This window comes from Danio aesculapii, chromosome 2 (assembly GCF_903798145.1).
Source record: "Danio aesculapii chromosome 2, fDanAes4.1, whole genome shotgun sequence".
NCBI classification, from domain to species: domain Eukaryota; kingdom Metazoa; phylum Chordata; class Actinopteri; order Cypriniformes; family Danionidae; genus Danio; species Danio aesculapii.
Genome location: NC_079436.1, coordinates 58,045,535 through 58,071,658, shown reverse-complemented (window position 1 = coordinate 58,071,658; position 26,124 = coordinate 58,045,535). Strand labels below are relative to the sequence as shown.

Below are 26,124 nucleotides of genomic sequence, written 5' to 3'. Positions count from 1 at the left end.
TGGCCAGACGGAAGCCGCTCCCCGCCTGGAATTAGCCAAAAGGCATCTGAAGGACTCTCAGACCATCAGAAACTAAACTCTCTGGTCTGATGAGACTCAAATTGAACTCTTTGGAGTGAACGCCAGGCGTTATGCTTGGAGAAAAGCAGGCAGCGCTCATCACCAGGCTAATAGCATCCCTACTGTGAAGCATGGTGGTGGCAGCATCATGCTGTGGGGATGTTTTTCAGCAGCAGGAACTGGAAGACTAGTCAGGATAGAGGGAAAGATGAATGCAGCGATGTACAGAGACATCCTGAATGAAAACCTGCTTCAGAGTGCTCTTGACCTCAGACTGGGGCGACGGTTCATCTTCCAGCAGGACAATGACCCAAAGCGCACCACCAAAATATCAATAGACTGGCTTCACAACAACTCAGTGAATGTCCTTGAGTGGCCCAGCCAGAGTCCAGACCTAAATCCTATTGAACATTTCTGGAGAGATCTGAAAATGGCTGTGCACCATCGCTTCCCATCCAACCTGATAGGGCTTGAGATGAACGGCAAAAATTCCCAAAGACAGGTGTGCCAAGCTTGTATATATGTGTGTGTGTGTGTGTGTGTATAAATGCATAACTATACTATACATAACATACAAAATAAATTTACATGTATATTTATAGGTATAAACAAATATTTTATACAATAGTCATGAATTTGCAATGATTTTAACTTACATATGTATAATAAGTACTACTACATATTGTACTACAGTGTTGCAAAAATAAAAATAGAGTAATATAAAAAGTTGATACTAGTAGTTTTATTAAATATAATTGAATTAATTAAACATATACAAACTTCAAACACTGTGGTAGTAACAGTAATGTCAGATAATTATACTCTATAATGGCATTGTTTCGAATTATTGCCACATGTTTGATCTTATTTTGCTCTTCATAAAGACCATCACTTCTAAACACCTTGCGCACACCGCACTTTTATTAGTGTGAATAACCTGTTTCACTTTAAAACTGTCTAACTGTAATAACAACATAACGTTATGCTTCGAGTCGAACTCATTTGAACTCAGCTTAAGTCTCTGCGATCACATTAGCAGTAAACATTAGCATTTACCAAACAACAAAACACACAACAGTATTCCATGGCTTCCTGTTGCCATTCTTTTAAAACCTGGCTAGGGTGTGCATGGAAGAGAGGCTTGGCTTTCGTGTTAACACGAGCTTCTATTGGTCACTGAATACGTCAATCAAACTTTCCCCGATCCTTATTGGTTAGCTCAGTAGGTCTATCGTGCCATCTCGCACTTTTTCTCAGTCCATCGCTCTTCAACAGTGCGTCGTGTCATTCCGCGCGCGAGTCTAGTACTGCGTGATTTAAAGCACAATCGGGTTTATATAAGGATAAAGTTAGATGTACTGTCGTCGCTTGTATTTGGTGTTTTAATTGTGTTGGTTTTGGATTAAATATCAAAGTAATCACGCGATTAACACAGTACTAGTTTTCTGGGCGTTTGAAATCGGACACCGCTCTAACGTCTCCCCTCCGCGCGGAGGAATACACTGTTGGGGCTGACAATGTGGACGGTGCTAAAATGTCTCCTCGGAAGATGAGATGTTACATTTGTAGCGCCCAAAATAATTAGAATAGAACTTTAAGCAGAGTTACATTTGAGCACCGTTACATCGTAACGCTTGTCGACGCGGACTGTTCGCGTCTGCCGGGAAATAGGACGCGTTTTGCACCGTGATTTAGCGGGACCCGAGACACGGAGGGGGGAAATTTTGTCCCCCAACTTTTCTGTTTTTCCTCTCAGGCTGAAGCGCGTTTCTCTCCCGCTGGATGCCGCGCGCGTGACGCGAGAAACAGTGAGTATTTAACACGTTTATTCGGTTTTACACGTCAAAACGTGCTTTATTATTGTCTTCAATGAGTGTGGTGTAATTAACCAACTTTTGATGCATACCGAATGTGTGTGAAGTGTTTTGTCTATGAGCTTCAGTATGTGTGTGTGTGTGAGTTCGAGTCCAGAGGAAACGGCTTCTTTGTTCAATACTGGCAACAGTGTCAAGTTTAAAATCCGCCTTATAGCTTGTTTTCACCACAATAATGGTGTGTTTATAACTTTATACAGCATATACAACCTCTTTCGCGTGTATATTATAGGTTTTGGTAGTTATAACGCATAAAAGTTCACATTCTGATCTATTCTAAAATAAATTAAAGTTAATTTCAAGTAATCTACATTGATTGTTTACTGAATCTCCTTGTGTTTGCAGTCCGCCCTGTGTTCTGGCTGCTTATTTGAGTTTTCCTAGGTGGAAATAACTTTACTTGGTACTCTCTTTGGGAATGGCTTTCCCACCTTTTCCTGTCTGGAATACTCATGTTGGTGTCTACATGCTGTGTGTTCCCTTACATTGAGTGTTTGTTCTGCTTGTTCCCGTGTAGTTTTCAAAGTTTGTCTGTCGAGGAGCGTGTGTTTCTTTGTGTTGAGGCTTTGGGTGGGGGGAGAGGGGGGTCTTGTACTCCGTGTAGGGTGAACGTGGCCTGAAGTCTTCATGTGGTTCGGCCTGTTGCTGATCACACTCAATGCACAGACTTTATTGTTGAATATTTGGGATGCTGGATGTGTAACGCTGCAGGCATGCACGTGCTGTAACACTGAAACTAGAAGAACCACGGTGTTATTGATGGCCATGAGGTGTTGAGTTCCTTGAAGCAAATCATGATGTTATATGTAAACAAATCAATGCTAATGTCATGCTGGATGTCCAAAACAACATTCCCATGGCTCGCAAAACATGCTGCTATGTTACCTGGATGTCACACAAGCATGTTCAAAAATGTTATTATAATTATAAATTAGATAATATTGCTTGGTTTTGAAAGATTATAGCATTGTTACTATTTCATCTTAACTGTATTTTCTGAAAATGGTGCTGCTGCAATCAGTTTTGGTGTCATGTCACTAAAAAACAACTAGTAATTCCATGTGATGCATTACTTTTGACAATTTTTTTTAGCTTAAACTCACTTAGAATAATTATTTTGGTAAAAAAAACAGACATTTATAATGTCACTACAGAATGTTTCGAGCATATGCTGTTCTTTTCTACTTTTTATTGAGTAAAGAATCCAAAAAAATAGAATATTTTAATATTTCACACGAAAATATGCAGTGTAACTTTAAAAAACCTATAGTATTTGTTCTTGGTCATCACATCATCAAATTATAAATTTAGAATAAATTTATTATGGTCAGAATGATTTCTGAAGGATCATGTGAGACTGAAGTAATGATATATTCAGCTTTTACATTTAAGAAATATTACTATATAGTCAGATGGAAAAGAGTTGTGTGCAATTTAAAATAATATTTCCAAATTATTACTATTTTATCTTTTACATATCTGACCTAAAATATGCACCCTTCGATGTCCTCCTGTGACTCTAAACCGCAGTATATTATGATATTTAATATTTCACACTCATCTACCTGTTGATTGTCAATGGAGGTGGTGATTATGAATTCAGTGAAGGTGTTATTAGCACAGTGACGATGACAAAGTATTCTTGGATAAAACTTCTCACGTTCTTTGTGTCTGTGATGTGGTGCTGATGTCTAATGAGTTCGTTCATGAATTAAGAGGAAAAGTGTCATTAACTGGTGCATTTTGGTGACATGACATTAGCTTTTTTAAAGCAAACTAAAGGTTTTCTATTAAAAGGATGTCATTCACACACCATATCCAGGTGTAAATATATATGTTTGGAGTACTAATATACTTTAGTCAACATTTATCATTAATCAAAAATATGTAGTGCTGGGTAGCAATTAATGTATATGTTTTATTATTATTATTATGTATGTATGTTTGAGAATGTTTATTTACTTGCACAACATTTCTTTTTAGTTCTCGATTCTAGTTCTGAGATTTTCCACTGTTAATAATACAACACGCAATGCTTTTTTGAAACAGTTTTTAGGCTAGAATGTATTTATTTGTTCCAAATTTGCATTATTTATGAGGATAGGGCTTATTTGAGAACGTTATAATTATGTTAGACATAAGACTTCAGTTCAGTGCTTTCCCAGCCGAGAGCAACCTTCTCACGGACACTTGTTCTGGAATCTGCTGTATGTCTGTATAGTAATTAAGTGTAAAACATGATTAAATCTAGGTATATCTAAAGCAATATTTAGTCACAATTATTCGTATTTACTCCAGATCAAATAGGTTTGGCTCCAGTGTTAAGTTTTACAACTTAATACATTTTATGCTAAATAAAATCTTGGGTTATTCTTTTGACTGGTTTAGTTAGACGCTTTATATTGTTATACAATAAAATGTCAAAGTACAACAGTGTAATGTCAACTTCTAATTACTAAGTGAACTTTTTTGGCTTTTTGAATTGGCAATGGCTATTTGGCAAGTAATAAATGTGGTAGATTTGATCATCCGTAGGTTAGATCAGTGAATTCGTGCCAGTAGTAGTTTCTCAACTTCATCACACGAAAGGATTTTTGAGACACTACGTGGTTGTTATTGTTTTTATTTACTCATTGATGTTGTCAAACTGTTGTATAAATGCAATATCACACTCATAGCACTGCTGTAATGTTGTATATCAACACTGATGGGATTTAGTGTGGTTTCTTGTATTAAGATGTAGAACGAAACGATACAAAAATAGTTTCATACCAGCAGCCATTAGACATTTAAATAAGGCATAGACAAAAGCAGAGGTATTTTGGTGACTTGTATATTTTAGATCGTTTTAAACATTTATTTGGGGGGGGTGGACACTTGAAGTGATTATTCATTTATACTTTATAAGTGTTTTTATGTTTATGTTTTACGTCTTAATGTTCATTTGTTGTTACTGTGTGAGTTCCTTTGTGTGCCACTGTTGTGAGATGAGGACTCTTGACTGCAAACCAAATCTACCTTCGGGTATAAATAAAGTAACCTAACCTATAATAGTACATTTTACGTGAATGTTATTTTATTTATATGTCTTTGTGTATTTTTATATTCATTGTAAATATGCACAGCCACACACGCATTCATTATATAAATGCATAGCATAAATACATAGTTTTATTTTTTGATGCTGTTAATTATTGCTCAGCATGAAAATATATATTATTGTATAATTAATAAATAATATAATAAATATTAATACTTTGTTATTGTACAAATATTGGTATTATTAAATTGAAATTTTGGTTTTAGGATGGACTTTAAATGTTGATTACTATTTATTTTATATATACACACATACACGTCAAGCTCGAAATTATTCATATCCCTGGCAAATTCTGACTTAGATATTTTATATTACCAGCAATATTTTTTTATTTTTGACGGGAAATGACACAGGATCCCTAAAGATTATATGAAGACATTTAAGAAGCATCATTATAAGTTAAATATTATTCAACTTTTATTTACATATGAACAAAAACTTTAAATCAGAATTTGTCACGGGTATAAATATATTTGAGCCTGACTGTGTATGTAAACAAATGTTATTTATTTCAATCCTCGTGCACAAATAAATTAGCACGCTTAATTTATTTCCAGCGTCTCTCGTGCAGGCTTCAATTCCAGTCATCAAAGTTGTTTGTGCAATTAACTAGTTCCCGTACTGTAGGTGTTTGTGTGTAGCTGTGGGTGGTTGTAGGAGAGTCACCGGTGGTCTGCTTTGGTGGTTAACCCAGGGCTCGAGAGCTCAGATGTGGTGCATTCTGGGAAAACACGATATTATAGCAAGCCTCTAATGTAGAGTAGTTCTTCAGATAGAAGCAGCAGGCGGATTATTTTGGGTCGTACGCATGCATGTCAGATTTGATTACTAGGCCCAGATACATTTAACCGAGATGATCTGAAAGCGTCTCTTTCCCTGCAGGATCGTAAAGCTGTTTGAGCTGAAAGAAAGACGTCTATCAAGAGAAGCAGATCAGGATGGCGACGGTGGGGACCGACATGGAGCTCAATGACCTGTTGGATTTCAGTATTGTAAGTTGAGGAGTTGTGCTTTTGTGTCTGCTTCAAAATGCCAAGCACTTAGATACACAATCCTTAAACAACAGTGCATTATTGTGAGTGGGTTGTACGCTGTAGAAAACGCTGGGTTCCACACAATCGATTTGTGTTGGGACAACATGAAGGAATTAAGTTAACCTATTGGGTTTTTTTTTTTTTTACAAATTTAAATGGGTTAAACATAAAATACTTAAGTTATCCCTCCCAAAAAACTCAAGAATTGTGTTGTTTTAGCTTATTGTGAATAAGTTGTTTGAACAAACAGCTAATGTCATTTTTTTGTGTACACTGTTCCACACGATTCACTTATGCTGTCCCAACACAAATCAATTTGGCTAACTTAATCGTTTAAGCAAATTTAAGTGGACTGAACATAAAACAATTAAGTTGTTCCAAAAAAACTCAGGAATTGTGTTGTTTTAGTTTATTGTGTATAAGTAGTTTGAACAAACAGCAAACTTAATATTTCTGTGTACACTGTTCCACACAATTCCTTCATGTAATCCCAACACAAATCAAGTTAGTTAACTTAATCGTTTAAACAAATTTAACTGGACTGAACATTAAGTTAACAAAAACTTAAGAATCGTGTTGTTTCAACTCATTATAAATAAGTTGATTAAAGTCCTTTTTGAGTGTATGGTAGTCATAACTGAAGGGAGTTGTTATGTTTTCATTGTATAAAACTGCTTTAAGGACTCAATTGTAAGATTTCTAAGACAAATATTTTAGATTTCTGCGCATCGTTAGATTTGCTCTTCAGTGTTTGGACTCTCAGTAGTGATTATTAAACCAAACTGAGCTGAACTGAACTTAAACTCTAAAAACTGAACTACACTTTCAATTCACCATGATCTTCTATGTGAAGCTGCTTTGACACAATCTACATTGTAAAAGCGCTATACAAATAAATGTGAATTGAATTGATCAAAGAAAGTTTTTTTGCTGAAATGAATGCATTATTTATAATAAAAGTATGTAATAAAGCCTATTATAAAATATAGTGATATTTGAAAAATGTTTAATATATTAATTGTTAATAGATTAATATAATAAACATGTCTAATAAATAAATATCTTATAATAAATGCATTACTGAAGGAACCTACTAAAAAGTCAATTACAAAGAGTGTAATAATAGTTATATATCTGAGATCTTGTCAGATTTGGAACAAAAATAAATTAATCTAGTATTTACGGACTCTATTGACGCATCACAGTTTTGCCCAATTTATTAGTTAACTATATCTTATAAAAGATAATATCTTATAAAATAAAATATTGAATAACCAGTTTTATTCAAACGACCGTTTGTCCGCAAAACATAGTTTCAATATTATTGTTTTACATAATAAAAAAAATCTAATTTGTATAATAATTAATGTTTCTTTTTTTACTTATAATTGAATGTAAAGTATAAATTTTACTTTTAACATAAATCTGTCCATTACACTGAAATATGGCACATTATTTTTCACAATTTTAAATTTTATTATTATTATTTTAATTAAAATGATGCTTGTAAATAATGTGGTTTCTATGTATTTAATATCCAAAATATAATGCGGACTGTAAAATAGGGCATCTCATCTTTGACCCATATATATATACATACATACATGCATACATACATACACATACATACATGCATATACAAATATTCATAACTATAAAAAATCGTAATTACATGGTCACAGCAAGTAACAATGAATAAAACATGAGTTTTTAATATAGGAAATATAACAAACTCCTGAAATAGTTAAAAATAGTAGAAAAATCTGTGTACTTTTTTTGCTTCATGTAAGCAAAGAATTTTAATTGCTCTCTGTGGATAATAAACAAATTTTATTGCTCTATCTGTTAGTGTATTGTGTTTTTAGGACTAATAAGCTGCTAAAGGTGGATTTTTTTAACTTATGCATAACCTTTTTAAAAAAAATATGATGTCTGTGTGTTTTTCTATCCTTAAATGATTTTTTTCTTTTATAGATGTTCCCTCATCCAATGTCAAACGGGAAAAGCAGAGGCCCTAATATACCCAGCAGTCAGTTCGGTAGGCGCTTTTACATTCCCACGCTTCAACATGACTTGTGCTACTGTGACTCTGATTAAAGAAACAACTTATTCTGGATGAAGTTTAAATGATCAACTCCTTGGAAGCATTTACATTTTCACAATTCTAATAAAAAAATATAGAAAACAAGCAGAGCTCAGAGGATTACTTAAGAATTGTAATCAGTTACAGTTTGTAGTCAGTGATAATCTCTTAGGAGCTGTTTACACTTCATGCATTTTATTTCTTATCAGAAAGCTTTCTGATTTCGAAAACAACAGGTGTAAATGCCCTTCGAAATGTTTTTGAGATGGATATAAATGTGATTGGTCATACCGCTTCAGGAGTTAATTTTGGGACGCATTCCAGATATGAAGCTGGACAGGTATAAATGTATCTAGAGTTGGAAACCACATATGAGAAATTCCAGCGTTATGGATGTGACATTTACAGGAAAAACCCAAAACTCACAGGGAAAGTATGTTAATATTATATTAAAACATCTGTTTATATTTTCCAAAACAGCTAACCAGATGGACTCAGAAAAATAACAATCCTTAAACATCTTTTTTATACTTTCAATAAGGAAAATAAACATACGCTATGGATGTGACCAACAAAGTTAGTGAGTTTACAGTGTACAACATAGAAATTCTGTGAATTAAACTGCACAACCCAAAAGAAATCATGCTAATCGAAAGGATAAGAGTTGCTCACTATAGAACAAACATGATTCATTCCATTTTGTTTAACATTTTTTGCATTTATGGGTGGAATTGTTGTGAAATTGGCATTTGTGTGACTTTGGTAAATCAAATATAATAGTTTGAGAACATTGACAGAGACGTTTTTGAGTATTTTTACAATACTGTAAAACACAAGCCTACACAAACAACTTGGGGTCGCTGTTTAGGTGAAAACTTCACTTCAAAACTTGGATTTGATCAGCTGTAAATTCTACTCTTGCCAAAAGGTAAAAAAAAAGAACATTAAAGCATTGTCATGACATATATGGATATAACAGCGCTAATACCAGGTTATATGCGGGGTCTTAAATGTGAAAAACCAAATTTTAGGCCTTAAAGTCTTTAATCCACTAAAATAATGCATTGTAGGTCCTAAATATTTTTAAACGGGTCTCAATTTTTCTATGTCCATATAAAGCTAAACCCAATTGGACAAACACCCATCAGATCACTAACAATATATTTTAATAAAAGTTTTAAGAAAAGTTTGTTTATGAACTCCATTTACTTATTAATATGGTTTAATTATCTTCCTTACCATACCATTTGTTTTTAATGTTTTTTAAGGTTTTAACTTGGTCATTACAAACATCTTTAGCGTTTTGCCTTGTGGAAGTCTGAAATTTCATTCCTTATTGTCTTAAAATGGTCTTAAAGTATTAAATTTGACTTGATAAAATCTGTAATACAAAACCCTGTAATACAAAACCCTGTGTCACCGCTGTCAGTTTGGGATGTTAGTTTTGTTTTATTTTATTTTATTCCAGACCAGTCGTTAATTGTTAAATTAGAAAAATGAAATTACATATTAATATCAAATAGCAGCATTAACACCAGAGCCTCATCATGCACCTGTAATATCATGTCTCTGTAAAAATAATAGAAAAAATATAGCATTTCTTTTAAAAAAAAGGCACACTGTTTTGTTTTTGGGAGTGTAAGCTATACACAAGTTTTGAACAATGTCAAGCATGTATCTGTTTGACATATATAGATGACAGTAGTGCACTTGTGATGATGTTTTACATTAATGAAGCATAAAGCCTGCTGTAGCCTATAGCATTATAGTAGCTGAATAAGATGCATAGATTGTGTTTCTGTAAAAAAAATAAATAAATGTAATTTGTTTACATTAGTTAATATAACCTATTATAATAAGGGCGAAGAATTGGCATGGGTGGAGGGGACGTGTATATCCACCAATATCCACCAATTACTGGAATGTCCCTACCAATAATTTAATCGACTTCAAAATAAAATAATGCTCCATCAATCCTTAGTAGCCTACCCGTGCACAAAGTCAAGTTCGCTAGGGGTTCACTGTAATACTATTGACCAAGGCTGGGCCATTAATCAGAATTCGGTTCAGGCCTCTATGATTATGAAAAACAATAATCGGGATGAAGCCAGATGGCAGTAAAATCATGTAAACTGACGTGATTTGTATTATTAAGTGTTTATTTTATATTATTAAGTACTTTATTCATGTTTCTAAAAGCGTGAAGCAGAATTTGTGCTGTCTTCGCCCTTGTAGCTTATAATACAGGATTTGATGATGGGAATCATGTTTAGTGGAGGTACATATATGCAGCCAAATGAACATGAACGAATATCACCAGGTGTAAACATGCTTTTATATTGCACATTTATGCTAACGTAAATGTAGTCTGGTCACTGATTTTAAAAAGTAGTTTACTCCAATTACAAGCACTTGACTTGGGAATCTGATTACATAATTAATCAGATTACACATAATCCACTGCTGCCCAGCTTTGTCAGAGAATGAGTATGGAAGTGTTGAATGTTGTGAGCTCCAGAAATCACTACTGGTTTGTGGACTTCTCCAGTGTTTGTGAAGCCTGTTTGATCTGATGTTCTCAGCTGTCGGTCCTCCATCATGGGGGAGGAGGAGTGCATGATGGGAAATGATAGTCATCCCCTCACCCCTGTGAACAATGTCAACAAACATTAAAACAACAGTCAGAACAGCCCCCCCACCAACTCTCTAACATCTCACACAAGTCACTGTATTCTTTAAATTAAAGGGAAAATCTGCATTTTTAGGAAAGTCTGGAAATAAAATCTGGGTGTTTCACTGATTAAAGTCCAGCTAACTTTATTAACGCCAACCTTTTTTTTTAAGAAATAATGTGTTATTAATTTATATAGTCTAGTAGCTGTCTAATTAGACTGTGACATCCTGTTGCTCATGTTAAAATGAGTCATACGTACCACAGAACATGTAAAATGGGAAAAAAAGGTCATTATAAAATGTTTAAAAATATATATAACTTTTTTTAAAGAGGTTGATGTTAAATTGTAAAACTTTAGAACTTTTTATTGCTAAAATTTAATCAGAATTTTGATTGATCCAGAATTGAAACAAAGGATAATGCATAAGTTGTGAAAAGTAAAGCGCAAAAGAACAGCAAACAGGTAAAAACAACTGGAAAAAGGAAATAATTAAGGAAATAACCCTGCAATAAAACCAAATTAATTTGAAAGGGCAGAAGAGGAATTAACTTTTGATAACAAACTGTTGTTAAATGATTTTTACTGTTAAACTATTATTAACTGCATCACACTTTACAATAAGGTTTCATTAGTTAATGTACTTGCTAACATGAACTTATTATAAACAATAAATGTAGAGCAGGCTGCATGGTGGCACAGTGCGTAGCATGATCGCCTCATAGCAAGAAGGTCGCTGGTTCGAGCCTCGCCTGGGTCAGTTGGCATTTCTGTGTGGAGTTTGCATGTTCTCCCTGTGTTGGTGTGGGTTTCCTCTGGGTGCTCCGGTTTCCCCCACAGTCCAAACACATGCGCTATAGGGGAATTGGGTAAGCTAAAGTGTCAGTAGTGTATGTGTGTGAATGTAAGAGTGTATGGATGTTTCCCAGTGATGGGTTACGGCTGGAAGGGCATCTGCTGAGTAAAACACATGCTGGATAAGTTGGCGGTATATTCCGATGTGGTGAACCCAGATTAATAAAGGGACTAAGCCGAAAAGAAAATGACTGAATTAAAATTTCTTGCAATTCTGAAATATATATATATATATATATATATATAAAAAAAAATAAATAAATAAAAAAAAAAAAAAAATATATATATATATATATATATATATATATATATATATATATATATACATACATATATAAGTAGAAATGGCAGAGAAATAAAAATTTAAAGGGAAAAAGTAAATAAAAGGGAGGTGAAAACAATCCACAAATGTGCAAGTAAAAAGACAAAACTGAATCCCAAAGATTTTGTCAATGCCTTGTCAAAGCTGTTTTTTATTCTCAATATATCATCCTATGTGTTCTGCATAATAAAAATTAAAAGTCTTATAGGTTTAAAATGACCTAAAGCTGAATAATTAATGTCAGAACTATAAACTAAAAATCATACAGGCTTTAAACGACAGGCCTGTCTCAATAATCCAATATATGGACTTATGGCAGAACACATGGACATGACCTCAATCATTTTTGGTGATATTGCCCAAACATAAAGACCAATTCTAGCAACACTTCAGCTAATTGTGCAATATCTCTATTGGAGATGTCAGTATGGTTAAAAAAACACTGTAGTATTTACTATCAATCACTATAGTATATTTTCATGTGGGTGTCTGATGACTGAAAATAGATCTGATAGCAGATATCGCAGCCTCTGTTACTCTTTACCTGGTTAACATTTATTATTTATTTAGGATGTGCATTTTTACATTCTGATTCCAGTGCCTCATTATTAAATCGTTAAAATTACTATAATTGAATGAAATGCGATGTGCACTTGCATTGTGATGATATTAAGGCCTAATAAGGCCTCAAACTAAATAAATGATATCAGAACTTGTATGTTGAATTCTATTGTATCAGTGGTGAAGGAGTGTGATCTGACTGTCTGGCTATCAGAGAGCCTGGATGTCATGGTCCAATCACAGAGCAGCACAAAAGTTCTTCATAAATCAATAGTCGACATGTGTTTTTCACTGCGTCTTCATTCAGAAACTGGAGTCCAGATGCTTCTGCTCATCATTAGATCAGTCAAACCACAGCCCTTTGTGTGGTTTAATATTCACTGAATCATCCAGCATTCGTTTGTCGTTTGGCTTTCAGAGAATTGTTGTTGTTTATGATGGGATGCACAGCTTTTAGGCTCTGCTCTGAAGATTGAAAAGGTTTTTGGGTGTGTGTGTGTGTGTGTGTGATGGTTTGAGTTTGTCAGCAGCCACAGAGTTTCATTTACTGAGCACCTGAAACTGAGAATAACTGAGATATTTATAACAGAAGAACTTGGGTTAAAAATACAGTGAGATGCAAAGAGTTTTCGTGAATATGAAAGAAATCTCATCTTCCTGGCTCTGCTAAGTGATGGCCTTAATTTGGGATTTTACTTTTTATTTCAGCGTCATTTTGAAGTATTTAGAATATTTTACTTAATATGTTGAATAATTTTGTGTGTTTTAACTTTATCTTTAAGCATATTAGTGTCATTTTGAAGTATTGAATTTTTTTCATTAGCATTTGGAATTATTTGGTGTGTTTTAACCTTGTCTTGTTTGTTTTTAAGCATTAGTATAGTGTTATTTTGAAGTTTTTAAAATTTTTTATGAATATTGTGAATTATTTCTGTGGGTTTTAACTTGTTTTTAAGCATTATTTTAGTGACATTTTGAAGTATTTACACTTTTTATTAGTATTTTGAATTGTTTTGTGGGTTTTAACTATGCTTTTTTTGTTTTTTTAAGTAAGCAATGTAAAATAAATAAACATTGATTTGAATAAATATGAAAAGTCAAATCTATATACTTTTATTTTTTGGTATACTTATTATTTAAGAAATAGTTAATAATAATAGTTTTCAATTAAACTAAAGCAAAACCTGTTAATTAATAGTTTGACATTGTTATATTAAGCAATTATGATTTTAAAAAGTAATTAAAATTATTAATTAAACATTTTTCTAATTTAATCATTTATGGAATATTTATTTACTTATTGTTAAATGTGTTTTAAATTTCTTTAAATTTCTTAAACGTTAAATGACAAGTCTGATATTATATAGTTTAAGTCTTTTATATCAGTCATTTTATTGGATAAAAATCTTCAGTGCCAGAAATAACATGCCATAAAAATCTAATCTGCTTTATTGTTATCAGTTTACTGTTATCAAAATGGTGGGAAATTTCAGCTGTATGGTGGTCATTTCTAAGTGTTTTTAAGGATGATTTTAGTGTCATTTTGAAGTATTTTAGAATTTTTATTGTTTTAACTATGTGTTTTATTTGTTTTTAATTAATAAGTATAAAAGGAAAAAAGCATATCACTTTGAATAAATATATAAAAATAAATTTCTTAAATATTTTTTATTTTAATTTTAGGACTGCTGTTAGAAAATAGTTTTGCTTTAGCTTACTGAAAACATGTTTATTAATAGTTTGAATTTGTTATAGTAAACAAACAATAACTAAACGATGATTAAGCAATTTTTTTTTATAATTTATTAAGTGTATTCATTTATTTATCAATTTATGCATTTATTTATTTAATTTATTTTCCTCTTTTAGTCTCTCAAACCTTAATGACAATAACTTGCTATAAACATCTGATCTGCTTTATTGTGATCATTGAGAGAAACAGTGTAAATTCAGCCGTATGGTGGTCATTCAAAAGTGTTTTAATGATTATTTTAGTGTCATTTTAAAGTATTTAAATTTCTCCTATTAACATTGTTTTTTTGTGTTTAATCTGTGTGATTTATTTGTTTTAAATTAGTCAATGTAAAGTAAATAAGCATATCGATTTGAATAAATATGAAAATTCAATTATATATACTTTATTTAATTCTAGTGCTGCGGTTAGAAAGTAGTTTTGCTTTAGTTCAATTGAAAACATGTTTATTAGTAGTTTGATTTAAATAATTAAATTAAAATAATGAAATAAAATAATAATTAAAAAACATTTTAATTTTATACTTTATGAAATAATTATTAATTTATTGTACATTTATTTTATTTTATTTCCTCTTATAATCTCTTAACCCTGCTTGACAAGACTGATATTATATAGTCTATTAAGTCTTTTATATCCATCTTTTTTTGGGTAGAAATCTTCAATGCGAGAAATAAGATGCTATAAACATCTGATCAGCTTTATTGTTATCAGTGAGAGAGTTTGCAGCCGTATGGTGACGTTGTTCACTGTAAGGAGACGAGACTGATATGATGCAGGCTACTAATAATTTTAATATGCACACTAAATAAAAAGAAGCTAATATGAGCTGAGTCGTGTGCAGTGAGAACGGGTAATGAAGGGGGTTTGCAGTCGCGACTCTTGCTGTGTGTGTAGGTGTAGGTCATGAGTGTGTGTGTAGGTGGTGTGCTTGGGGATCTGAGACCCTTGTAGCCTGTGACTCAACCCTGTCTCGCTCACATCAGCCTTTTATTATAGTGTGTGTGTGTAAATGATGAGTGTGTGTTTGTTTGTGAGTGAGTGGTGGTGTGCGTGAGAATGCAGATGGGTGTCTGTATGTGCAGATGAATGTGTGAGCGTGTTTGTTTGTGTGTTGATAATGTGTGTATAGATTTTTGATATTTTTGTAGGGAATTTGTGTGTGTGTGCGTGCGTGTGTGTGTAAGAGAGAGCGCGAGTGTTTTGGTGTTGAGTTTGTGTAGATGTATATCTTGGTTTGTTGATCTGTGTGTGTGTGTGTGTGTGTGTGTGTGTGTGTGTGTGTGTGTGTGTGTATGTAGGTGATAAGTGTTTGTGTTTGAAATAATGGTGTGTGTGTTTTTGTAGATGGTACTTGTGTGTGTTTGTTGGCTATGAGTCTGTGTATTTGTGCATTTGTTGGTGAAGTGAGAGTGTGTTTGTGTGTATGTTTGTATGTGCTGTGTATGAGTTTTGATTGTGTGTTTGTGGTGTGTGTGTGTATTAGATTGCACTGATACACTTGTGTGTCTGAGTGTTTTGGGTGGTGTGTTTGTATGTGAGAAGTGTGTGTGTGTGTGTGTGTGCGTGACTTGGTGATGTGAGTGTTTGTAGATGATGTTTGTGTGCAAGTAATGTGTGTTAGTGTGCGCTGCAATTGTGTGTGTGTGTGTTTGTGTGAGTAGGTGGTAAGACAGTGTTTGTAGGTGATGACTGTGTGTGTGTTTTGTAGAAGTGTTCGTAGGTAATGAGTGTGGGTGTGTGTTTGTAAGTGATGTGCGTTTGTGTGTGTTTGTAGGTGGTGTGTGTATGTTTGTAGAAGTTTTTTGTTTGTAGTTTGTTTGTGTGTTTGTAAGGGATGAGGGTTTGTGTGTGTTTGTAGGTGATTGGTGTGTGTTTGTAGATGATGAGCAGGTTTGTGTGTGTTTGTAGAAGTGTTTGTAAGTATAGTGTGTGTTTGTATTTGTAGGTGAAGTGTGTGTGAGTGTTTGTAGAAGCGTGCGTCTGTAGTTTATGTGTGTGTGTTTGTAAGTAATGAGTGTTTTTGTATGATTGTAGAAGTGTCTGAAAGTGTAGTGTGTGTGTGTTTGCAGGTGAAGAGTGTGTGTGAGTGATTTTAGAAGTGTGTGTCTTTGTAATTGAGTGTGTTTGTGTGTGTGATTGCAGAAGTGTTTGTAGGTGTAGTGTGTGTGTTTGTAGATGAATAGTGTTTGTGTGTGATTGTAGAAGTGTTTGTAGGTGAAGAGTGTGTGAGTGTTTGTAGGTGATTTGTGTGTGTGTGTGTGTGTGTGTGTGCGCGTGTGTGTGTGTGAGTGATTGTAGAAGTGTTTGTAGGTGATGTGTGTTTGTGATTGCAGAAGCTTGTAGGTGTAGTGTGTGTGTTTATAGATGATGTGTAGATGATTGTATGTGATGAGTGTGTGTGTTTTGTGTGTGTTTGTGTTATTGTAGGTGATGAGTGTGTGTGATGTGAGTCACTCTATGAGCTCATTGCACTCTTTCTCACACACACACACACACACACACACTCATTCATACATTCTCTCCCTCTCTCTCTGTCTCTCGTCCCCTCGGGCAGGCAGAAACTCCATGTCTGTCGGTGTGTGTAATTAGTGGATGTGTTTGGGCAGGTATTGTGGATCAGGATGACACAACATGACTGTGATTCATCTGCTCATAAGCGCAGGCGAGTGAGGGACGACCTGCTCTTAGTCATGCGGAGGATATTTTTATTTATTAGTTGATGCTGACTGCACTAATATACTTTCAGGATGATCTTTTAATCCTGTCTGTTTCGTTAGAGTCTGCATTAATGACGATGTTAAAATGCTGATTCACAGACTTATTGTTATTGATTCGTTCAAAAGCATTGGACGAGGAATCGTAATTTAATATAATTGGATAAAAAAAAAGTGTGTGTCTATATATATATCTCCAGAATTTCATGACTTTCACATTAAACCAGGTCAGGTTCAGTCATGTTGTTGTATTTTCTGTATTGGGTTTTAAATGCAGATAAATACAGTGTCTACATTAAAATGAGGACATTTTCAACAGTACATTTTTCAAAACGTGTAGATTAGTAATATGCATTAGGCTTGGGTGATGTCAACCAATTTGGCATCGTACGATGTCTAATATGAAACATCGCTTTGGATGATGGAATCCTCGTCATAGCTTAATTTATGAATAATTAATTCATAACGAATTATTAGATACATATCATTATTAGACCAGTTGTTTTCACTGGTAAAATGAGACATTTGTCATTATCAGATTCCTTCCTGCATTATATTCAACATAGGGGTGGGCGGTACACCGGTGTCATAGTCATCAACGGTGTGACATTGCACCACGACATGGATTTTCTAATACCGTCAATACCGTGATAAATCAATTATGCGCCTTAAACGGCTGCATTTACATCAATAATAGCTAATTCTAAATAATAAGGCATTCAATTTTCTTCAAACGTTCAGTTGTGGTCTGAATACATGTCCTTATACTACAGGGCTCGAAATTGCAACCATTTTGGTCGCATGAGCGCCCGGAATTTAATCTATGCGCCCTCATGATATATTTGGGAGCATTTGTGTGTCTGAATATAATGGTTGTAGTGCAATCTGATTTGATTTTCTCTAAAAATTTGCTGAATCGCTCTACCCTGCTGCTGTATTGGTTCATATTAGCTGTCAGTCACTCAACGCTTCCCGCTGTCAGATAACAGGGAGCTTTTGTTACTGCAGGAAATGCAAACGGCTGAAGAGTGAAAAGTGCACAGGTTTGCAAACCTCCCCTAAAGTTATAATAATAATAATAATGGCGCAGATGACAGCGATCATGACATGAGGTAAATGTTGATCCGCCAGCTGAGATCAATCGAGTGTTTTCGGAGAAGGTGCCCGAATCTCGATGCGTTGCATTCACCGCGTGTTCAGCGCAAATGTCCGCTAAATATAAAATCTAACACTGTACACATCATCGCCAAAGAAACTCGCCTTTACTAAGTTTACACTGAAACTACAGCTCATAACAAAGAGCAGTATTGCGCTGGTGGTCATCACGAGAATCCTGCTCTGTCTGCTTATAAATTGGTGCGGCTGACTCGCCTGCTTTATTCCACCAACACAGAGAAATGAAGATCAGCTCATAACGAGACTGAGCATTTACAATGACCCAAACCAAAACTTTTAAAGAGTGATAGAAGTGAGACTTTCTTTTGTCCGTTCTTCCTTGAGATGTATATTATTTTGCTATTGAAAGTAATACCATGATATTATACCGTCACCGTTCAAAAGATGAAAAATACAGTGATATTAATTTTAGGTCATATCGCCCATCCCTAATTCAACGTTATATAGGCTACAGTAGCTATACTGACACAGTAAACATTTATTTTCATGCACAACACTGTGTGTTAGGTATGAAAGAACAAGCATAACTAATGCTTGTCGTAATCATGACTGTAAAACGCGATATGATCATTTAAATGATGTGTGCGCAGGCTTCACTTTCACTTTAAATGCAGCTCATGGCTACTGTCACTGTGAGAAAAACACATACATGCAAATCAAACCTCCCGCACGGCCCTTAAAAAACAAACTGAACGTTATTTACAACTTTATTACCTGTTATTCACAGCCTATGCAGGTTCTGTTCACTAAAGTAGGCATCATTGGCGTGCACGCATGCGTTCTCGGTAGTAAACAAACAGCTGGCGGTCAGCTTACATGTGATTTTCGTGGATGTGTAAACATTACATGAAGACAGAAATGACAGTTTTGGGTGAACTATACCTTTATAAATACAGCATGTGACACTTTTAAAGCAATTTGAAGGTGTCCATGTTGCTGTGAAGACTTGTGCAGCCGCCTTGCTTCTCTCCTGACCGTGAAAATATAATTGGCTGAATTGTAGAAAAGCTGAATTAAGATCGTGTGTAGGGTCGAATCGAGATCGTGATCTTGTTTTGATTAATCGTGCAGCCCTATTGTGTGGTCTCAAGTAAACGCTGCTGACGTATTATGTAAATAGTATGTCTCCAACATTTATTTGCTAGAAATATTTATGAATGTCTCCAATAGACCTAAAGAGCGGCATTGATGCGACCTGAAGTGATAAACTCCAGCAAAATAAAGTCATTGTATGCAGAGCCACAGACCTTTATTTATGAACAAAATATAATATGGAAACTGTTGATCTTAACTGAAAGATGCGTCATGTTTGCTGGCCTCACGCATCGCACAGCCCTGTCAGTCAGTCAGTCAGTGAACATGTCACCTTAAAGGGTTAAACAAATAACGTGCAGCATTACTACAATTACAGAAAAGTTTATAACCCGCTATTACAAAAAACCCAAAAATGACTGAATGTTTTGAATGAGAAGCTGTAATGTACCCATGGCAGGAATGAATGTTGGTGTGGAGCCCCGCCATGGAAGAATGAATGTAGAGGAAACCATGGACTTAATTTGGACACTTGAAAGGGGATTTTCTTAATATGTAGATGTTTTTTAACCTTCAAATTCCAGATTTTCTAATAGTTGTTTGTCAGCCAATAACACTGTCCTACCAGAATAAACCAAACATAAGTGGATTCAAGTCATTTCCCATTTATCACCAGTGTCCAGGTCCAGGGTCACAAATATCCAATATACTCTCCATCTCTAAAAGCCTGACTTATATACTCTTCTTATTTAGTAAACATTATTCACCATGCTGCTGCTTTTCCTTCACTAACATGCATGCTAGAGGAGTTTTAAACACCTGCCAGATGCTTTATGCATGTATAAAGTGGATCTCCAGTCCAGTTAGAAGCTGCTCAACATAACTCCTCAACTCTGATCCACATTGTCTGCTTGCGTGTGTACCTGTTTTCTGTGGTTTTGTGAGGTCACTGGCCTCTGCGGAGGAGGCCGAGCGGATCAGCTGTAACCATTAGACGCTCAAACACGTAGCAGACGTTTTTTATTGGGCCCGCGGAGCAAAGTTTTGTTTATTCAGGTGCAGAAGGGAATGTCTCATCACTTCAGCCGCTCGCTTTTAATGTAAAGAGATTTTTACGGCCGTCTGGAGAGGAAAAGGGACTTTTTTTTTTCTTCCTCTTCTTTTTTTTCTGAATGAATTTCTCACTTTTGCTCCCACTAATCAGTTCTGTTAATTGGAGTGAATATTCAGTGTGCTTATGAATATGGATCACCTTATTTTTGAGGGTTTTTTCATACTGTGCTGATATGTCATCACCCTCCTGTTGTTTCTGGCACAGTATTTCACAGTATTAGCTGTCTTTCATCTCTGTCTCTCTTTCCCACCCGCTACGGATCACTGAAAATATCGAAATCTCACTTCCCCTGTACCTGAAACACTCAAGTCGACATTAGAAATGACCGTACTTTCTGAATCGTGTTCGATGCCTTATGATTCATCAGTGCATGGTATTCTTAGATAAAATGTCAAATCTTGTTCCTCTACTCCTAAGAGTTTACCTTTCGTAAAAGAAAGTCCTCTTTCCTTATCCAAAGGCTAGCGAGCCGCCCATTTATTTCTACTTTAACACATTAAAATGAATGCATGTATGCATTGAAGAATTCCTGCATTTGTTTTAATGTATGCATTAATTTAGACATTCATTTACATATTTATTTATGCATTTATTAACACATTTATTTATGCATGTTTAAAGATTTATATATTGACATTTATGCATTCCTGCATTATTTTAGATTTCACATTAACTTATGCATTTATTTTTGCATGTGTACGTGTATGCATTTACACTTACATGGTTATACACTTATGTCTTTATTTTTTGCATGTATAAGTTTATGCGTTTACACATTTGCATGGATGCATTTATATATTCATGCATTTATTTTTGCATGTAAATATTTATGGATTTGCACATTTACACTTAATTATGAATTAATTAACAGATTTTTTTTAAACAGATTTACACATTAGTGCTTTTGCACGTTTAAGCATTTGTTCATATTTGATCACTTATGCATTTACAGATAAAAAAACTTAATCTTTAACACTGTTCTAATAATGATTTGTCAATTTTTTGATTGCAATGTAGCATTAAATACTGTATTTTACATTTTCCTTCAATTTAACCCCTAAAAACCCTTAAAGGTAATTTAATACATTTAAAAATGTTAATGTTTAACCTTAAAAAAAAGTTTGTTCTGTTTTGAATGTAAAGATTCTTTTAATGCAGTCACTCTGTGAATGCTGTCTACATAGGAAGCTCATAAGGTTTTAGAACAGAGCCTTAATATGTTCATTCATTCATTCATTTTTCTTTTCGGCTAACTCCCTTTATTAATCAGGGGTCACCACAGCGGAAAGACCAACCAACTTATCCGGCATATGCTTTACGCAGTGAATGCCCTTCCAGCCGCAACCCAACACTGGGAAACACTCATTCACACACTCATACACTACGGTCAATTTAGCTTATTCAATTCCGCCATAGACGGATTACCAACCTACATCACACATGACGTCACACAGGTCCCCGGTTGCAAAAAGAGACCGGTGGCAATAGTAAACATCTCGTGTTGTGCCAAATTCAAAAGTCCAAGAATAGAAAACTCAACTTTTACCGTACACCACACTGCTCTAATGCCAACTGCAGATGTCTTTGGCTAAAAGGGAGCTGAATGGAGTGAGGACCTTATTAAAATCGCTCGACTCTGCAGTTCTCATGTTATATCAGGTAAGCTCACGCTATGCTGAATCATACACACATTACTCGTTGTTGATTGCAGCAATGATTTCAGCAAAAACAGTTACATATGGTGAATTAAACTGAGGACAATGAATGCTAAGAATGAAACGTGAAAGCTATTAAGGTAAAGTTGGTTTTATATTCACACATTCATTCAGAGACAACTTGTGACACACTCCTTATATTGTTTACCACGGCACTTTGAATATTGGGTCTGAAATAACCTGCAAGTGTGACTTGAAAACAACATTAACACTGTTTATTTGACTGTGGACAATGTTGTACTTTGATAGTCATTGGCTGCTAATGTGATTTCACTATTTAGAGTTTGCAAATAATACTTTAATGAAATTATATTATTAAGGAGAAAGTCTGAATGTGCGAATATAAAACCAGCTTTACCTCTATGTGTGAGTTCACATACCCTGGCGTACAGGTGCAGTTCACTGTTAGAATGCAGTTGTTCTGCTTGTTGATGATTACCCAGGCCTTGTACAGCTCTGTCTTCTTTCCTTGTATTTGGTTAGGCTGAACCTCAGTTTTTAGCTCTACATAGTGTTGAATCTGGTCATCATGGAGCATTATTTCTTGCACATAACCACACAGAACAACATTGTTGGCATCCAAAGACTTGTAGATCTTTAACTTCTCTCTTGTTAAAACACTTGGAGCTTGGGAGACACTTGGGAGGGTGCTATCACTAATGGACCTGTCAGATGAACGCCGCTCACTTTAACGTTAACTTAGCCGAATCACTGTGCTTTTCACTGGGTGACGAGCTGTTATAATACTCTGAAAGCATTATATAAATAATATATATATTATGTAATCAATATAACTTAATTCTAAAACAACAACAAACTCTGTACCGCATCGGATGTCATTCCCTCACTGTAAATGCTAGCACTCCCGTTTTTTTTATGCCACCTCGCTGCGCGCGCATCCTCAATGTTTACAGACATGGTAATTCCCCTATAGCGCATGTGTTTGGGCTGTGGGGGAAACCGGAGCACCCAGAGGAACGCCAATAGGGGGTTACATGCAGAGTCCAGAAATGCCAACTGACCCAGCTGGGGCTCGAACCAGTGACCTTCTTGCTGTGAGGCGACAGCTTTACCCACTGTGCCACCCCTAATACATTTTTATATTGTAGCATTTCATAGCCTTCACCTAAACCCTTAAAAGCCTCACTTCATTTAAGTCGATACACTTTAAAATGTATTTTCATTTAATACTTTTTAAGGTTTAAGTTTTGTTTACTATTTCATTTTGAATGGAACAATTATTTCAAGGTAATCACTCGCTGTCTACATGTGAAGCTCACTAGGTTTCAGAACAGAGCCTTCTTATCCATTTTAGTTGTGCATTTAATTATTGTAGCCTTTACTTAAACAAAAAAACACACTTAATTGAAAAGCATTTATAAATGTATTTACATATTTCTAAATGTTTGTTTAATTTAAAGGTTTTTGAATGGAATAATTTATTCTACACAGTCACTCTGTTGATGCCGTCTGCATAGGAAGCTCACTAAGTTTCAGAACAGAGCCTTCTGATCCATTTTAATTGTGCATTTATTTATTTATCATTTATTTATTGCACAAAAGGGCATTTATAAATGTATCTAAATCTGTATTCATTTAGTTGAATTTGTAAAAAATATTGCCTACTATTCTGTTTTGAACTATTCTGTTGTGGACTAATTCTTTCCATGCAATCACTCTGTGGTAGCAGCCCACAAGGGAAGCTCACTAGGTTTCAGAACAGAGCCTTAATGTATTTAAATATCATAGCATATTGCAGCCTCCACTAAAACAAGCAACTAAAAGCATTTATAAATGTATTTGTATGTGAAGTTTGTCTATTATTCTGTTTTAAATGGAATAATTCTTTCCATGCAATCACTTTCTGGATGCTGTCTACATAGGAAGCTCACTAGGTTTCAAAACAGAGCCTTAATGCATTCATATATTAGCATATTGCACCCTTCACTTAAAATACATTTATAAATGCCTTTAGTTGTTTGTTTATGTTAAGTTGTCTACTATTCTATTTAAAATTGAAATAATCGTTTCCATGCAATCACTCTGTGGATGCTGTCTACATAGGAAGCTCACTAGGTTTCAGAACAGAGCCTTCTGATAAATGTATTTATTGTAGCCTTGACTTGAACAACAACACAAACATTTAATTTAATGAAATTTTGTTTTTATGGAATAATCTTTTCCATGAAATCACTCTGTGGATGCTGTCTACATAGGAAGCTCACTAGGTTTTAGGACAGATCCTTCTGATGAATTTTATTTATGCATATATTTATTGTAGCCTTCACCTAAACCACAGCAACAAACAAAAACACATTTAATTTAATGCGACTCTATTTTGAATGGCATAAACTTTTCCATGCAATCACTCTGTGGATGAAGTCTAAACGGGAAGCTCCCTATTTTTCACAACAGAGCCTTTGGAATGACTGCGATCCTGTACACAAACATCCGGCGTCCACAGGAAGTCCAGTTATTGTCGAGCGTTTGGATAAATACGCCGTTCATGATGCACTTTCCGTCTTCATTGTGTGGAGCAGCTCGACGGCAGTGCTTGAGTAATTCTTTCCTGTTTTGCTGGTTCTGCTCCGTCAGTGGAGTGTGCACTCGGCAGTGTGCACTCTTGTGTTTGTCCCTTGTTGTTGCATTGAATCTGCTGACACAAGCCTGTGACCCCCCCCCCCCCCCCCCCCCCCCCTGGTTTGTCTAAAAATCGCGTCTCGAAAGTCGTAATTCACTCGTCCGCCATACTTCTGTTCCACTCCACCGCCGGCGCTGTCATGATCGGCCCCCCTTCCCCCTTTTTAATTAGACAACAAAACAAAAAATATGAATATTCATAAGCTGGAGCCTCATTAATATGCACAATTATGCAAATCAGCGCACAATTAAGCTGCTTCTCTCCAGAGAGGTTTTTGCGAGTGTTACGGCGCAGACGGGGGACGCTTTCGGGAAATTTCTGCACCATCAATCTTTAAAATTCTTCCGTTCGCTGGCTTTCCAGCCTTTGTGCTTTTCATCAGCGAGAAATTCTGACATTTGTGGTTTGGAAGGCTTTGAGGGTTTGCTTGACGTGTTCCATCGTATATCAGAGGCTAGATGTAGAGTTTCGGCCATAACCTGACCTGATAGTGGTAAATAACATTCACATTTACATTCATGCATTACCCTGACACTTTTACGCTTTCCTGTTTTAAATGAATTATGAGAATGTATAGTTTACAATCATTTATTTCATGAACCATCATCAAGTATTCATTTCAATAAGAGACAAACACTTAATCTTTATCAGATGCCCAAAGAATATTTATTTATATTATTTTAGTGCGGTGTAACATTACATTTTTTATTATAATTTATCTATAGGCTTTTTATTATAAAGTTTAGTTTATCTACTTTTATTGAAATAATTCTATAGCATTGTTTTCCATAACCTGCCCTCACATGTAAATAAGTCATATTTACATTCATTTACCTGACATTTTTTTGCTTTTTCAGTTTTAAATTAATTATAAGGATGCATATTTTGCAATGCATTTATATATTCAGTGATTTATTGTAGTATATTGCTCAGAGTTGAATGATATTAGACAATATTGATATTTAGTTGACATTAAACTCATGTTTCGCATTTAACAAATTATTATGAAAAGTCATTTAATATGAGATTATATATATATATATATGTATGTTTGTATGTATATACGCACAGATAGATAGATAGATAGATAGATAGATAGATAGATAGATAGATAGATTTTTTAATGCATTTCTTTATTGTAGTATATTGTTGGATATATGTTAATAATATAGTTGGATTTATTAGTCAATATTGATATTCAACTGACAAACATATATTTTAATTTCTATAACCATTATCAAGTATTAATTTAATTGAAATACAAACATTACATTTTTATCAAATCTTTTTCTTTCGTTTTTTTTTATCGCTGTGTTTTATTATAAAGGTTTCTATCTGCCGTTATTTTAATGAATTCTATATAGTTTTTTTTCCCAAAATCTGACCAGATAGTGCTATCATGTAAATAACATTCT

General features: G+C 34.6%; 1 protein-coding gene across 2 annotated transcripts in view; it reads left to right on the top strand.

The window, feature by feature from the left end:
• Positions 1-1,352: 1,352 nt before the first annotated feature.
• Positions 1,353-26,124, top strand: part of tcf3a (transcription factor 3a) — a 74,580-nt gene continuing 49,808 nt past the window's right edge. For both annotated transcript variants that reach the window (XM_056446486.1, XM_056446478.1), the window contains exons 1-3: positions 1,353-1,868; positions 5,917-6,026; positions 8,043-8,106. In XM_056446486.1, the coding sequence (XP_056302461.1) occupies positions 5,973-6,026; positions 8,043-8,106 (118 nt within the window). In that variant the 5' untranslated portion in view covers positions 1,353-1,868; positions 5,917-5,972. The remainder of the gene's footprint in view (positions 1,869-5,916; positions 6,027-8,042; positions 8,107-26,124) is intronic.